The 14,931-nt window shown below is 47.7% G+C and overlaps 4 protein-coding genes across 4 annotated transcripts; 1 reads left to right on the plus strand and 3 right to left on the minus strand.

Annotated features, from left to right (window-relative positions):
- Window positions 1–1,407: 1,407 nt before the first annotated feature.
- On the minus strand, window positions 1,408–4,417 carry PtrM4_152020 (uncharacterized protein; the record flags this gene model as incomplete). Its single annotated transcript, XM_066110145.1, has 10 exons — window positions 1,408–1,413; window positions 1,442–1,858; window positions 1,905–2,021; window positions 2,076–2,150; window positions 2,219–2,320; window positions 2,413–2,502; window positions 3,306–3,506; window positions 3,562–3,587; window positions 3,680–3,755; window positions 3,851–4,417. 10 exons carry the CDS (start codon window positions 4,415–4,417, stop codon window positions 1,408–1,410), a joined length of 1,677 nt encoding a protein of 558 aa, XP_065958818.1.
- A 235-nt stretch (window positions 4,418–4,652) lies between these two features.
- PtrM4_152030 (uncharacterized protein) lies at window positions 4,653–5,564 on the minus strand (the record flags this gene model as incomplete). The annotated part of the gene is made up of 1 exon (XM_066110146.1): window positions 4,653–5,564. The coding sequence occupies one exon, from the start codon at window positions 5,562–5,564 to the stop codon at window positions 4,653–4,655; it is 912 nt and encodes a 303-aa protein (XP_065958819.1).
- Window positions 5,565–6,652: 1,088 nt separating this feature from the next.
- PtrM4_152040 (uncharacterized protein) lies at window positions 6,653–8,726 on the minus strand (the record flags this gene model as incomplete). The annotated part of the gene is made up of 5 exons (XM_066110147.1): window positions 6,653–7,095; window positions 7,166–7,220; window positions 7,299–7,411; window positions 7,464–7,587; window positions 7,638–8,726. The coding sequence occupies 5 exons, from the start codon at window positions 8,724–8,726 to the stop codon at window positions 6,653–6,655; spliced, it is 1,824 nt and encodes a 607-aa protein (XP_065958820.1).
- A 3,051-nt stretch (window positions 8,727–11,777) lies between these two features.
- On the plus strand, window positions 11,778–13,623 carry PtrM4_152050 (Trichoplein multi-domain protein; the record flags this gene model as incomplete). The annotated part of the gene is made up of 4 exons (XM_066110148.1): window positions 11,778–12,284; window positions 12,344–12,673; window positions 12,763–13,191; window positions 13,237–13,623. 4 exons carry the CDS (start codon window positions 11,778–11,780, stop codon window positions 13,621–13,623), a joined length of 1,653 nt encoding a protein of 550 aa, XP_065958821.1.
- Between the last annotated feature and the right edge of the window lie 1,308 nt (window positions 13,624–14,931).

Genomic DNA, 14,931 nt, shown 5'->3' on the forward strand with positions numbered 1-14,931 from the left:
TTGAATCTGATGTGTATTGTGACTGCTATCTACTATCTTCATTTATCTCTGGTGTATAGCTATTGCTTTTTCTTGTTGAGGCAGTGCATCCTTGTTGCTGTTACAGTGGCTTGTTGCTTTGGCTCAGCTAAATTTGCTTCTGCAGTCTTGCATAGGCTGCGACATCTTTTTACGTCGATGTAGAGTATTATTCCAAAATTGTTAACATGTTGTTCGGTGTGCGCGCCGCGAATCCGTGCACACCGCGCACGCGCACACTAGCTAAACAAGCTGCATCGGTACTACAGCTAGCTCCAGTTAGTAGCCCGATAATATCTTCTGCTAGGCGACAAAGCGATGAGCTTTGCATGATCGAAGTAGTGCTTATTTCTACTTTGAGTTTCTGGCGAATCCAGTTACGAATTTCCAAAGCGATTAGTGAGTCCAAACCAAGCTGCTCCAATGGTCTGTTCAGTGCGATACTGTCATCATCCTTGATGAGGAAAGCTGCCAATGCTGCTGCTAACGAACGAGCTATAGCGGCTATTTTGTCCTCATTGTTCGCCATCGATGCCAGCTTCGCGCGCAAATCGTCACTTTGAGAAGATTGTGCCTTGGCTCGACCGTATTGATATCCACCACTATTGTCTGAGATCGCGGTGTTATGGTATATGCTCATACGTGCATCTCGTCTCCAAGGCACGCGGTTGAGTGGTGAAGATTGGACTTGTGCTATTCAAGCCCAAGAGGACCTGACTTGGATTCCGGTACGTCATATCGCTATTTTGGCCGCAAATCTGTCCAGCAGTGGCAGATGGAGCGAGTGAGGATCTTTTCAGAGCCAGAATTAAAGCATTGAGTAGGTCCTGCTCCCTAAGGATGTACATGCCAATACGGTCCAGATTCTCGCGAATGCCCTGGTTTTGCGAAACGAAGCCAACGTCCCATAACACCAAGATCGATGACGGACGCAACGAGTCCCTGCTGCCGGCGGAAATGTACGAAAGCGTCAAGGAACGTGTTTGCCGCTGCGTAATTGGCCTGACCCCATTGCCCGATAACACCGCTACAGGAGGAAAGGAGAATAAAAAAATCCAGTTCCTTGTTGTGTACGGTGGCCTGATGCAAGTTCCACGTACCTTGGACCTTCGGCTCAATTGGTGCGATCCAATCTCCAAATGTCATATCAGGAAGACCGACATCTTTCAGGACCATGGATAGGTTAATGACGCCTGCAAGAGGACTCACCGCACTCTCATTTTTCACAGCTCTTTGCACGTGCCATATTGCTGACGCTACCATCAACCAATAATACTCGACAACCTTGTGAGCGTAAGTCTTGCACCACCCCATCAACTTCAGGTCCTTCTCTCGCAGACCTTGATAGGAACACAAGAGAGCGTGCTCCATTCTCTGCCATCCAAACTGCTAATGCTCGCCCTAAGCCTCCAAGCCCACCTACCAAAAGGTATGTACGATCTGACCGGAAGTGGATCGTTGACAAGGATGCCTTCTGTCGACTGTGCTGTCCTTCAAACTCTCTGGAATCATCGGGCATCTCAATCACAATCTTTCCAATGTGACTCCCTACCTGCATCACCCTCAGAGCTTCTTCAATCTGAACCGCTTTAAAGGATCTCGATATAGTCGGTCCAGGTATGCGCCCTGCGCGTATCCACTCAATACAGCGCTCGAAGAGAGCTGACGCTTTCCGAGGATATCCTTTGATAATAGGTCCTAGTTCGATTCCTAGGAAGGTCCGATTCGCTTCGAAAGGTGCCATCGCCAGTGTGGCGCGCCGTCGAAAGTCACGCTTCCCAATTTCCCACCATTGTCCCAAACTCGGCAACACACTGCCATGATGCCTGTAGTAGTTCCCCTGAAAGTGAGTTAAGAACAACGTCTACACCTCTTCCATAAGTAACATTCAACACGTCAGGTAGGAATGATGTATCCCTTGAGCTGAAGATGCGCGACGGTTCAATGCCATAGTTCTCTGTCAAGAAATTGCGTTTTTCGTGACTTCCTACAGTGCAGTATATCTGCAAACCTGTCAACATATTGGACAATGGGCTTGGTCTATGCTTGTGACTCACCTCAGCACCAAGCGCCTGCGCTATCTGTATTGCTGATAGACCAAATCCACCGCAGGCGGAGTGGATAAGTACGGACTATGGCAAACAAGTTTCAGTACAAGTAGCGATATAAAGATATAATGGAAGCCAGTTGTTGTACTCACCTGCCCATGTTGCAAGTTAGCTTTTTCAACAAGCGCATAGTAAGCTGTTGCGTAAACAAGTGGCAAAGCTGCGCCCTCTTTAAAGTCATTGAATCGTCCAATCTGACGCACAGAGCTTCGTTCATTATCTGCGTCGTTTTAAAGCACCCCATTCCTAGATATGAAACGCGGTCCCCAACCGAGAAGCGAGATACTCCAGGTCCTACTGCCCGGACAATACCGCTTCCTTCAAACCCCATCTCGCTGAGGTCATTCTCCATGATGCCTAAAGCGATGAGAATATCCTAGTTGAGTGTTAATTCCTAAACTTGATGTTTTCTAATAATATGGGTTCCGTTTGCTTGTAAAAGTAATGTGGGTGCCGCCAGCCAGAAGTCAGGAATCGAAAACACTCACTCGAAAATTAAGGCCAAAACTTAGACTCAACAAGAACTTCATTCTCGATAGGGAAAGCGCTTTGTTCACACGGGATCCATGTCAAGGTGTGTAAAAGGCCTGGCGTCCTCATAGCGATACGCCACTGAGGTTTTTCTCCTCTATCGCGCGCATATCTTCTATCCGAATCCCTTCAACCACCTCTGATAATGTTTGCCAATGTAGGCGTGGAGTATCTCTTCATGAACAATGGCGTACTCATAGTCCGGATCTATAGATCCGGACGGATTGAAATGTTCGAATCTGGTTTTACGAAAAATCTTGGTTATCTTAGTCGCAGCAGCCCCTACTCCTGTGGAGTCTCATCGACTTCAACAGTTAGAAAAGGGAGGCTTAATTCGTTTCGTGCAGTTCTGGCAAGACCGAGCGTCAAAGCAGACTGTGGATCTTTTACTTTACCGACTTGTACAGCGGGCATTATCCATAGAATAAGCGCTTTGTGCGAGCAAAAACAATTCTTGATAATTTCGAATGTCTCCTCACGGATTCCGTGTAGAAGGGGTTTTTGAAGCTCCAGCAACGAAATAACATCGTTTTGTGGTGGTAATGGTTGTCCAAAATGACAGACATCAACAGTTACGTTTGAGGCTTCCAAACAGTGGCGTACCTCAGAAACGTACCGACCGTCAGAATCATAGCACAGTAGACTGACCCGTGACAGTGTGTGTTCTGAGCTCTCACGGGCTACTACGATCCCAGCGTTGAGTTGATAAGGCGCGTCGTCATCGAGGATGATTGCTTCGGGTTTTGGGAAGCCGGCATCGAGAAGTTCTTTCGTCCATCTCTCTGGTGAAATGAATGGCTGATCCACGCGATCATCTAGTGCTCCAAGCCACCATCCGGAAAGGAAGCCCTAAAGAAATCTGTTAATACCTTGATGGGAAATCGAAACAGAATTGTGCACTCACCATGACATAGTTGACACACATCATTTCTGGAACTAGTTAGTAAATTTCCATCTTTCCGCACAATCCCACTATAAATTGCTAGGAAAGAACTAGTGAGTGCACAAAGCGTTTCACATACCTGGGTTGAGCTCTTCTAAGAAGAGTCGCCCTCTTGGGCTTAACAAACTACGCATGTTACACAGAGTTTTCTCAGGCTTGGAGTAGCATGTAAAACCTAAGTATAAATGGTTGCCGATTAGTATACACGACCTAGAGGAGTGATGGGTGGAATAGAGGAAATGAAACTAACATTTGCGGCAATGATCAAATCGAAGCTACCCAACTGAAAGCCTTGCTCAGCTGGATCTTTGGTGACATCCAGTACGGCGTATTCTATTGCAGCATGGCTTGAGAACCTCTCTTTAGCAGCTGCCATGAACCCGGATGATACATCTGTGTAAGTGTAGACACTATACAGACGCTCGCCATAGGATGACGTCAAAGCCCGCAGAATATTGGCTGTTGTCCCTCCTGTGCCAGCACCCACTTCGAGAATTCGCATGTTTGGGTTAGTGTTGGCCAGAATACTGATCATGTCAGCCGAGTCAACTGAGAGTGCATCATAGAAGTCAGTGAGAACATTGTTCTCCATCATAACATGAAGAGGGTGCATTTCATTTCTGAAAATCGCAGGCGCGACGGAAAAGAGTTGAAATGCTGCCTTGGAGAAAGCAGCATAAGGTGATGAGGAGAGTGCACGCATAATCTCATCTACGCGTTTAACTCTTTCCTCTACACTCCTCTTTTCTAGCAAGATGTCTTGATTTACGAACTTGTTCGCCCCTGTATATAGCGTTGGACCTGCGCTTGCATCCATTTCATGAGCTTGGCAAGATGTTCGGCAGTATCGTCATTCGTCTGGATTCCTTCGCAATGGTTGAACATGCAAAGAAGAACAAGTTCCTCGAGCAATGGCCACTCATTGATACGCGGTGCTTTTCGATGGAAGTGTTTTCTCAGGTCCACGAAATCGCTATGTGGCATCCACTCGAATTGCGAAATTAACGGGATTGTATTTACTCGTGCATCATCGTTGCTTCTTGTCATTGCGCTCATTTCGAGCCTTTTAGGCCGATTCTTGTAGTGACTGGCTCTCCGAGGTATCCCGCACTCTTCACTACAACATTTCCGGCTATCGAGCCCCGCTCCGATTTCTTAGTGACGTTGGCCATTATTTCCAGAGTATGATCAGCCGGACAAGGATGCAGGAGTAACTCTTCTATGAAGGTTGGGACCGATATACTTTTCAAGTCTCGACACAGCCCACGAGAGGATGCCACAGCAATAAGTTGGAGGAATTGGTCGATGACGGCTGGATGAAGCACATACCTAGAGCACTTTGGTTTTCCATGTGTATGTACAATCTCAACAGTGGCTTTGGCTTCATTCATGGTGGTTGCGGCCGAGATATTCTGCATGCCCTCAAAGTCACCCGTGTAGTTAAACCCAACATGCCTTAGTCCGGTATACCACGTCTTTTCGTCTACCTTGCGTGGAAATGAGCCAGTCTGGGCTACCATATGTCGAGGAAATGCGAAAGAGCTGTCTTGAGACGCTCTTGCTTCGCCAAAACAATTCCTGGCCCATCTCGTTCCGTCGAAAGAACTGATAGTGAATTGAAACCAAGGAGTGGTTTCAGACGAATCAACCATGATTCTCTTGAAGCTTGTTATGATTTCTGTGATCTTATCCATCTTTAGAACTAGCGCTGAGGCGATACGTACATTCCTCATGCTGAACGTGCCATCAGAACTTCCATCTTCAGTTTCAGACAATTGCTGAATAGCTTCGCCGACCATGGCAATATAACCAGCGGCAGGGAAAATGATATCGCCATTCACTTCGTGTCCAGCTAGCCAAGGGACTTCATTAAGAGTGAATACCTTTCTCCATACAGGCTCATTGGCTGCTGACTCGAAGACTCTGCTTCCAAGAAGCGTGGGGGATGTTCGCGAAATCTCCATTCTCGAGAAATCCGTGGCTCGAGCCAGTGGGTTATATCTTGCTTCCAGGGGTAACGAGGAAGATTTTTGACAAATTTCCCCGGTGGACAGAGAACCTCGTAATTCAGAGGGAGGCCTTGTTGATAGAGCTTGCCAGCGAGATACATCAGGCTCTCATCACAAGGGTTGCCTCTGCGAAGAGAGCCGATGTGCAAGATATGGTTATTACGGCCAGTATCCCTGAGGATCTGGCCAATCGGTCCAGCAAGCGCGGGATGAGGGCCAATCTCAATCAAAACAGCCTTGTCAGTATCGCTTGGTAAGATCTCTTCGAATGAAGAACGTAGAGCAGAGTTGAATAGAACAGGACGCTCCATATTAGCACGCCAGTATTGCGCATCAAGACAACTGTCTCCAGTCAGAAGCTTTCCAGTGACCGAAGAATAAAAGGGTATCGTAGGGCTACAGCTTTGGACGTAAGGCGTGATTTGTTTCTCATAAGTTTCCCCGTGCCGGAGCATATGGTGAGAATGATACGCTCTCTCCACCCGTAAGAGGCGAGCCAATACTCCAGGTCGTTCGGCCTGGATATTTCTGAGGACCTCCTTGACAGCTTCTGTATCTCCGGATAAAGTTGTGCTCAGTTGACTGTTCTCGCAAGCAATGTCCACCCCAGGTAACAGAAAAGGCAACACATCATCTCTACCAAGTCCGACTGCTGCCATGGAGCCCTCTTCTTTTACTGGGACATTACTAAATCGGGATGCTGCGACTGCTATTGCAGCCTCCGCTGTGATAGCTCCACTGGCATAGCGGCAGCTGCCTCACCCGATGAATGTCCAATCACACCATGGGGAATAACTCCCCAAGAACGAATAACGTCACGAGAGCTATCTGTATAGCCACACAAAGAGGATGGCCAAGCTCAGCACTGTACACTCGGCTATCATTCTCGCCTTTATGCAACTCGTGCTCGATCTTCCATAGTGGCGGTGTCTCCATAGTCTGCAAAAATCGGTCCAGTTTCTGGATTGTCTCCCTAAAAATGATGTTTGTATCCCAAAGGTGTGCCCCCATTGTAGGCCATTGCGCACCCTGTCCGGTGAATACTAAAATAGCTTTGATCTCATTCCAGCCATCCAAAACCGATGGAACACTGGTAGTGAGCGAATCTGAAAGTTGTGGCGTGCACATGTGTCCACTTGTAACAACGAAAAGCGATGAGGACGATGTTCTCGCTTGTTAGCCAAAGTGTATGCGAGGTCATGGAGTTCTAATTGTCTCTGGTCCTGGGCGAATTGTATGTGGCTATGGACTTGCTCTTGGAGTGATTCTGCATTATAAGCAGAGAATAGTAGCAAATTAGACCCAGAGGTCTGCTGGCACCGAATTTTCTCAGAATCATCATTATTGAAGTAGCTGTTGTTGATGAATTCATGCTGGTTACCGACCGGAGATGTCTTATCGTTAAGGTTGCCTGCGTCTGGGAGTGCCACATATGTCTGCTCACTCGGATGTGTGAACCAAGTTTCATTAGTTGAAGATCTCCGAACTGGACAGAAATTAGTTAGAAAGCCAGCGGCGGAGACTTGCGGTGATTTAAGAATTCATAGGCGACTCACGTTTAGCGTCGATCTGCAAGTCGAGGTTGAATTGCCGATACGATTCAATAATGACCTATTTACTGTTTAGTGATGTTGCTTTTACATGATCTCTGTTTACTACCGCAACGATATAAATTGAAAGCAGACGTACATGTGCATTAACACCTCCAATGCCAAATGAATTTACACTGATTCTTTCAGCGCGGCCCTTAGGCCAAGGTTCCGTTTCGATCGGGACATGGAGCTTGCACTCCTTGAAAGGAACTGTTTGGAAAGTTAAAAAAAATCCTGAGTTTATGGCGTATGCTTGACCTACTCTTTGGATTCGGTGTCTCGAAACTGATATTTGGTAAAACCATGCGGTGCTCTAAAGCTAAAACACTCTTTATCACACTAGTCAATCCCGCTGCACCCTCTGCGTGTCCAACATTTGCTTTAACCTACAAATTATTAACAACAGCTTCCACTTCAGAAACATGTACCAACTTACTGATGTAATAATGATACCTTTATCACCAAAGCAGTCCGCTATAGCCTTAGCTTCAAGTGAATCTCCTACTTGTGTACCTGTAGCATGACACTCGATTATTGCCGTTTCACTCAGGTTTGGTATTCCGGCGGCTGAGTAGGTGCGACGTATGAGATTTGCTTGTGCAAGAGGATTTGGAACAACCATTCCCAACGTGCGACCGTCGCTGTTGACTCCAGTTCCACGAATCAAAGCACGAATTGAATCCTTGTCTCGTAAAGCAGAACTTAACTTCCTGACTAGAACCATGTTGACAGCTTCGCCACGAGCGTAACCGTCGGCCGTGGCATCAAATGGCCTGGACTGACCCCTCGGAGATAACAATTCCATGTCGTTCAACGTAATCCACATAGTTGGTGAAAAAATCAGATTAATGCCACCTACGAGTGCAGCGTCACACTTGCCATTGCGAATTGCTTCGCATGCTAGATCAAGACAGACAAGCGATGAAGAACAAGCAGTCTTTACAGTCATGCTAGGACCGCGTAAATCAAACTCATAAGAAATTCTGTTGCTTAGAGCAAAATCTTCGAACCCAGTGGCACGATAACCGCCTATGTGCTGCGTTTCTTTTGCGTTGACGTCGGCCCAGTCTTCGCCGAATTCGCCGATATAGCACCCAGTATTGCTACCACGCCAGGAAGACATGCCGGCGCTTTCAAAACACTCGTAAGCCACTTGAAGGAGCTGCCTCTGGGCTGGATCGAGCCGATCTAACTCTGTCTTAGATGTTGGAAAGACTGTCGTATCGAAATTTTGGATATTAACGCCGTCGAGAAAGTAGCCTTGGGTGAAAGGAATTGTTCCACGCGTACCTGACGAGTCATAGAACCCGTCTAAATTGAATCGGTTCCTAGGAATATCGCAGAGTCCGCTTTTCTTTTCTGAAAGCAGGTTCCAAAAGTCGGATTCGCCTTTAACATTGCCAGGTAGGCGCATGGCCATACCAATAATGGCGACCGGTTCATTAGGCGTGGAAACATGAAGCGAACTGTAATCCAGTCCCTTGCCAGAACCTTCCTGATTTTCTTTGGAAGACGCGGGTGCCATAATGGCACTTCGTGTACCAGTTTACGGGCTGGTTGGTCGAAAACTCCTGCAAGGAATGAAAGCCGTAGGTATAATAGATAGTTGTTGACACGGCAAAGGTGTTGAATACTAGCAGTCGTTGCAACGAACAAAGCGTATAGTATTTGATTAGTAGTGAGCAAGAGCTGGATGGAGAGATCTCCATATGTACGGTTGCGAGCTAAGCGGGAAGCTTGGTCTAACCAGTGGTCCAAGCTTCCGGCCCGGAAAAACTCGCCGGGCTGGCTGTACGCGCATGTCCCGACAATAGTATAAGCTTATGTTTTTAATGCTCTATATGTCTTACTCAATAGCAAAACAGAGATGATCATATCCTAAATATAAAGTATGCGTCCGCAATAAAGTAGTAGCAATGGATTTTTTATGGACCAAGATAATACTACGGTTAGGAGACGCCCTCCTTGAGATAGCCTTCGGATAATATGAGGCTCCCGACTCCCAATCCCTGTAATACTTCGGATCTCTTGTTCTTAGTCCTTTTGGTACTCGGCTCTAAGCACAAGCACATCCGCCATACAAAGAAAAGGAGAGAACACACAATCAACCACAAAGATCAAGCCAAATAGTCCACGTGTCCGATGCACGCTAAGTAAAGAGAACAAAACAGCAAGGAATCAAAAGCCGGACACATATAATAAATAATTTTCAACCACTTGTTTTACAGTTGTTAGCGGTTGCAGCTTCGCCCCTACATGCAGCTACGTAACAAGTTTAAATGCCCTAACTTCCGTATAGATGTTCGCAGGAAAATAGACGATGTGATTGGTCAGTTGCCGATCCAATAATGACTAGTCTTTAGAATGCTTACGTGCAGGGGGAAAGGAGGGGTGAGGCCGCAATCGCTAACAACTGTATAATACCATCGCGCCAGATAGCGCATTTTATCTGAGAAGGGGATTCACAAACTAATTACGGCTAACGCTGTTCCCTAGCGATTTTCGTATTTGCCTTTCTTCATACTCTTCTCTATGTACTGTAACTACTACATTAGAATTTTTTGTCGGTCCTGTCGGTCCTGTCGGTTCTGTCGGTCCTGTCGGTTCTGTCGGTTCTGTCGGTTCTGTCGGTCCTGTCGGTTCTGTCGGTTCTGTCGGTTCTGTCGGTTCTGTCAGTTCTGTCGGTTCGGTCGGTTCTGTCGGTTCTGTCGGTTCTGTCGTCTATGGAGAGCTCGAGAGGGGCAGAGACAGCGACAGGGATAGGGTCAGGGATAGGGGCCAGAACACCAAAGTCATCTGCGGCTGTTCGCAGCCAAACAATCGCAATAAATACCAATCATATTTCGATCTCCTCTATGCCAAGCTTGATCAATATGACGTCGCGCCACATAATGTCTACAATATGGACGAGAAGGGCTTCTTACTTGGCCGTATTTCACCACCAAAAAGAATCTTTTCGAAGGAGTTTTGGGAGTAAAAGAAAGTACGGCAATTCCTCCAAGATGGCAGTAGAGACTGGATAATGATTATTGGCTGTATCTGCGGTGATGGGAGCTCAGTAGATCCTACGATAATCTACGAGGGCGTAGAGGGTCTTTGCGATGGATAGCTGCAGGATCTAGTGGTGGGAAAACACCCCGTTTTTTGCTGTACAAGCCCGTCGGGATAGTGTAACAATGACCTCGCGCTGGCTTGAGTTGAGCAGGTGTTCAATCGGCTCACGAAGGAAAAAGCAAAACGCGACTACCGGACGCTTCTCGTCGACGGGCACGGCAGTCACCTGACGCCTTCCTTCATCGAGTACTGCCATACCCACCGAATACTACTCGCAGTATTTCCGCCTCACGCCACTCACAGCCTCCAGCCACTCGACCTTGGCGTGTACTCACATCTGGTAGCTGCGTACAGTACCGAGCTCACCCATCTAATCCACAGCGGTCAAGGACTATTCGATATGCGGAAAAGTGATTTCCTACGCATATTGTGGGCGGAATATACATCTGCTTTCACAGCTAATGATATGTTGAGTAGTTTTCGTGCCATTGGGATCTATCCGCGCGATCCCGACGTCATGATAAAACGCTTCAAAACACCACCACGACGAGCCGATATAGATATAGAAATTGGAGAGGCAGGTGATGGAGATGGCTGGAGAGATCTGTCAAAGTTATTTGACACTGCTGTGCCAAATACATCGAAATATGCAGCCAAACAGCTTAAACAGGCGCTGCATCCATTGCAGATCCAGAACGAGCCTTTACACCATGAAAACAAGGAACTGCGGGGTAGTATTACTACCAGAAAACGCCGCAAATCTGATAGAAAGCTTGTCGATCTGCAGCAGCACGAAGAGTATCATAGTATTGCAGTGGTGTGGAGCCCTCGATCAGTAAGAGAGGCTAAGCCCGCGAGGCAGCAGAACAACTGCAACACCATGAAAAAAAAAGAAAAAAAAACAACAACAGAGGGGGGAGCGAGCTGCCGCAGCTGCGTATAAAAAACAGATGGCACAAGCAGCACGGGAGACTCGTGGAATGGCCAAAGTAGTGCGGCAGCAGGAGCGTGATGCGAGGGCTGCACAACTAGCTGTCGCGCGCGCTCAAAAGGCACAAGACTGCGCTACTATAATCGCACAAAAAGCTCGCGATAAGTAGAATATAGCTAAGCGAAAAGCTTCATCAATTTAGAATAAAAAATATCAAAGCGGCGTCGTGTTGTGTGGAGGCTGAAAGTGGTAGTGGTGATGCATCACCGCCCGCCAAGCCTCCCACTAAAACCACCGCGCGCGGCCGCAACGTGCGGTTACCCAGCAAATATCAGTAGATATATACCAAGTATACAATCATGCCAGTACTCCACCGGAAAACCTCGCGATAATAGCGTTTTGGTGGTGGTGGTCAAAAGCTTCATTTTTTGGCAGGCACGCATTTTGGTGGGGTGTTGCATTGGCTGAACTGTTGCACGCACTGACCACATAACGTGTCTGTGCGCGTGATGCCCATAATCGCGTGCCGCACACCCGCAACATCAACACCAATCCACCCTTACCACTTCAACCACCCATAACTCCACAACCATGAGTTGTATCAACGCTGCGATTGAAGCTATTGAATCGCGTGATCCCGGAGATAAATTTACATACTCTGAGGTTGCGCGCCGCTTTGGTGTTGATCGCTCTACGTTGTCGCGACGCCATCAACAGATCCGGGGCTCAAATGAAGCCAAATCACGTAATCAGCAACTCCTTCACCCACACCAGGAGCTACAGCTTCTAGAGCACATTGACGAGCTTACTGAGGCTGGCTTACCACCGACGAGGACTATGATCCAGAACTTTGCTAGTGCTATAGCCGGAAGGGCTACCTCCCAAAGCTGGGTGACGCGCTTCTTTCACCGTCATCCCGACGCGATTATATCACGTTGGTCAACTGGTTTGGACCGCAATCGCCACCGGGCTGATTCTGTATACAAGTACGAGTCGTACTTTGATCTACTATCTACTAAAATGGCTCAGCACCATATTCGGGCGCAGGATGTATATAATATGGATGAGAAGGGATTCCTTATTGGAGTGACGGGAGGAGTAAGAGAGTGTTTAGTAAGCAGAAATATGAGACTGGGGGCTTTAAGAAAGTGATACAGGACGGCAACAGAGATTGGATCACTGTTATCGCTGCTATATGTGCTGATGGGAGTACGTTACCGCCCGCGATTATATACGAAGCTACTTCGGGCAACATGTACGCCAGATGGGTTGATGATATCGCAATTGACGATCCAGTCTACGTTACCTCAAGTCCCTCAGGGTGGACCAATGATCAGGTAGGCCTGGCATGGCTCGAACAGGTGTTTGATCGCCATACGAAGGAGAAGGCCGGCAATCACACACGCTTACTCATCCTTGACGGCCATGGGAGTCACGTTACTATGGAGTTTATTGACTACGCGATCGCCCACAATATTATGTTACTCGTACTACCCCCCATAGTACCCATACGCTGCAGCCACTCGATGTGGTAATGTTCAAACCTCTGGCAGCCGCGTACTCACTCAGCTTGCAGCACTACCTCCAGGCGAGCCACGGTCTCTTAGCTGTGAGGAAGGATGACTTCTACCGTCTTTTCAAGCCTGCCTGGGACTCCTCTTTCATTAAGAAGCACGCGTTGAAGGCATTTAAAGCCACTGGGATAGCTCCTATAGATCCCGAAGTAGTACTTAAAAAGTTCCGAAAGTCAACACTAACAGCACCGCCGCCACTAGTGAACGTGAGTAGAGCTACTATCACGAACCTCATTAATCAGGCCTACGATCCGAGCTCTATTGCGGCCAACAACCTCTCAGAAATACTCCTCCGCCTCCAGGCTGCCAAAGAGATCGCCGAGTACGAGAAGGACGCACTGCGCGCGGCGCTACACGTTCACCAGAAGCCCCGCAATCGGCACGAACCTCCCCTAGATCTACAGCAGCGAAAAGCGTTCCATTCAGGGGCAGTTTGATGGTCGCCGTGCAAGCTTCGAGAGGCCCGCTTCAGGCAGCTAGTGAAGGAGAAGGAGAAGGAGAAAGAGCTACTTGATAAGATAGAGTTGAAAGAGGCAAAGGAGAACAACAGGATCTATCAACTTAAGATCAAAGAGGCAGCGCGGGCGGCGCGTGAGGAGGCAAAGAAGGTGCGGGATGAAGCCAAGGCTGTAAAGGCTGCCGAACTTGACGCCAAACGACGCGATCGCGACGCTGCAAAGGCTATACAACAACCCCAATCGGGCAAGCGTAAGGCTTCAAAGCCCGCTGCAAAGCAACAGCCAAAAAAACGACGCGTGGGTGGTGCTGGCGGTGGTACTCTGGCTGAGGTGGCTGCACCGGCTCCCCCACCAACAACCACCCGACGCGGCCGGGCCGTCAATACTCCGGCAAAATATAGATAGACAAAGTTGTAGAGCTACGTCTATAGATCAATACACCGGAAAATCTCGCGATAATAGTTATTGTACGTGGCTGCACAGCCTCAACTTTGCCGTCGTCGCGATATTGGTGGGGTGTGCGGCACGCGATTATGGGCATCACGCGCACAGACACGTTATTTCTAGCTCTAGACAAGCAGCTGCACCGAATCAGCAGGCAGTCCACCCACAACATAAAGCTGAGCTTATCGATTATAATTATTAATGTTTTGGAGGTGGTTAGAAGATTCTTCTTTTTAGCACGCACGCATCTTAGTGGGGTGTTGCATTGGCTGAACTGTTGCACACACTGACCAAATACAGTATAGCTGCTAGTCCAGCTTTAAAAGAAAATCATGGTGGGAGCCAAGACAGTCGGCCCGATAGACACCCTTGTCAGTGAGAACTTTTGAAAGGCATCTCTGTACACATTAGTTATTTTGACGTGGGATCGCAATCAATGACGTGTAATGATTAATGCAATGATAACACGTCAATAACTCATTTAAATTAGGTTAGACCGAGAAAAATCAGTCAATAAAATGATTTTTACTGTTTCGTAGTACATAGTTATGTACAGTCATTAGGGATTGTGGCTTCACCTCTTCGTGTAACATGCCACAAAATCAGTCACCGTTAGATCGACAACTGGCCAATCAAACCAGCTATCTTGCGGCAGACATCTAGCGCTAAGCCATATACAGAACGTGGGGCTATCAAAAACCGTTGCGCAGCTGCGTGTACACTCTCATGCACTTGCAGCTTCCGGTTTCTGTAAGCAGGCGGCTTTTGATCCCATGCTAAGCCTCTCTCATCCAATAGTGACCTTACCCAAATAGTGCTAGCTCTTGTCAGCAATGCCACGGGTCAATCTTCTCCTCAATACTCCGGCCAATCAAACGGAGATACCTATGGAGTCTAAGCCTCTTCTGAGCAAGCGTGTACTGGGAGAATTGATGGCCCATGCAAGATGACAATTGAGCCGCGTGTGCAAAGCGGAAGCTGCAAGTGCATGAGAGTGTAGGGGTGAAGCCGCAATCGCTAATGACTGTAGTCCCAACCAATCCAGCGTTCAACCTACCGATGCCCCGCAATGCATATTATTACCACAATGACGTGTAAAGTCAACAAATCTTACATTCTATACGGTACTAGCTCATCTAATCGGTGAAGGTTTGGATCAAATAACCACATGCATTGGTTCTGGAATCTTCTCTTCAGCTTTGCTATTAAGTCCAGCTCCGATGAAAGCGCTACATAGCAAACGAAAGTACTTTAGAATCATCCATACAA

This window comes from Pyrenophora tritici-repentis (genome assembly GCF_003171515.1).
Source record: "Pyrenophora tritici-repentis strain M4 chromosome Unknown M4_contig_00021, whole genome shotgun sequence".
NCBI lineage: Eukaryota > Fungi > Ascomycota > Dothideomycetes > Pleosporales > Pleosporaceae > Pyrenophora > Pyrenophora tritici-repentis.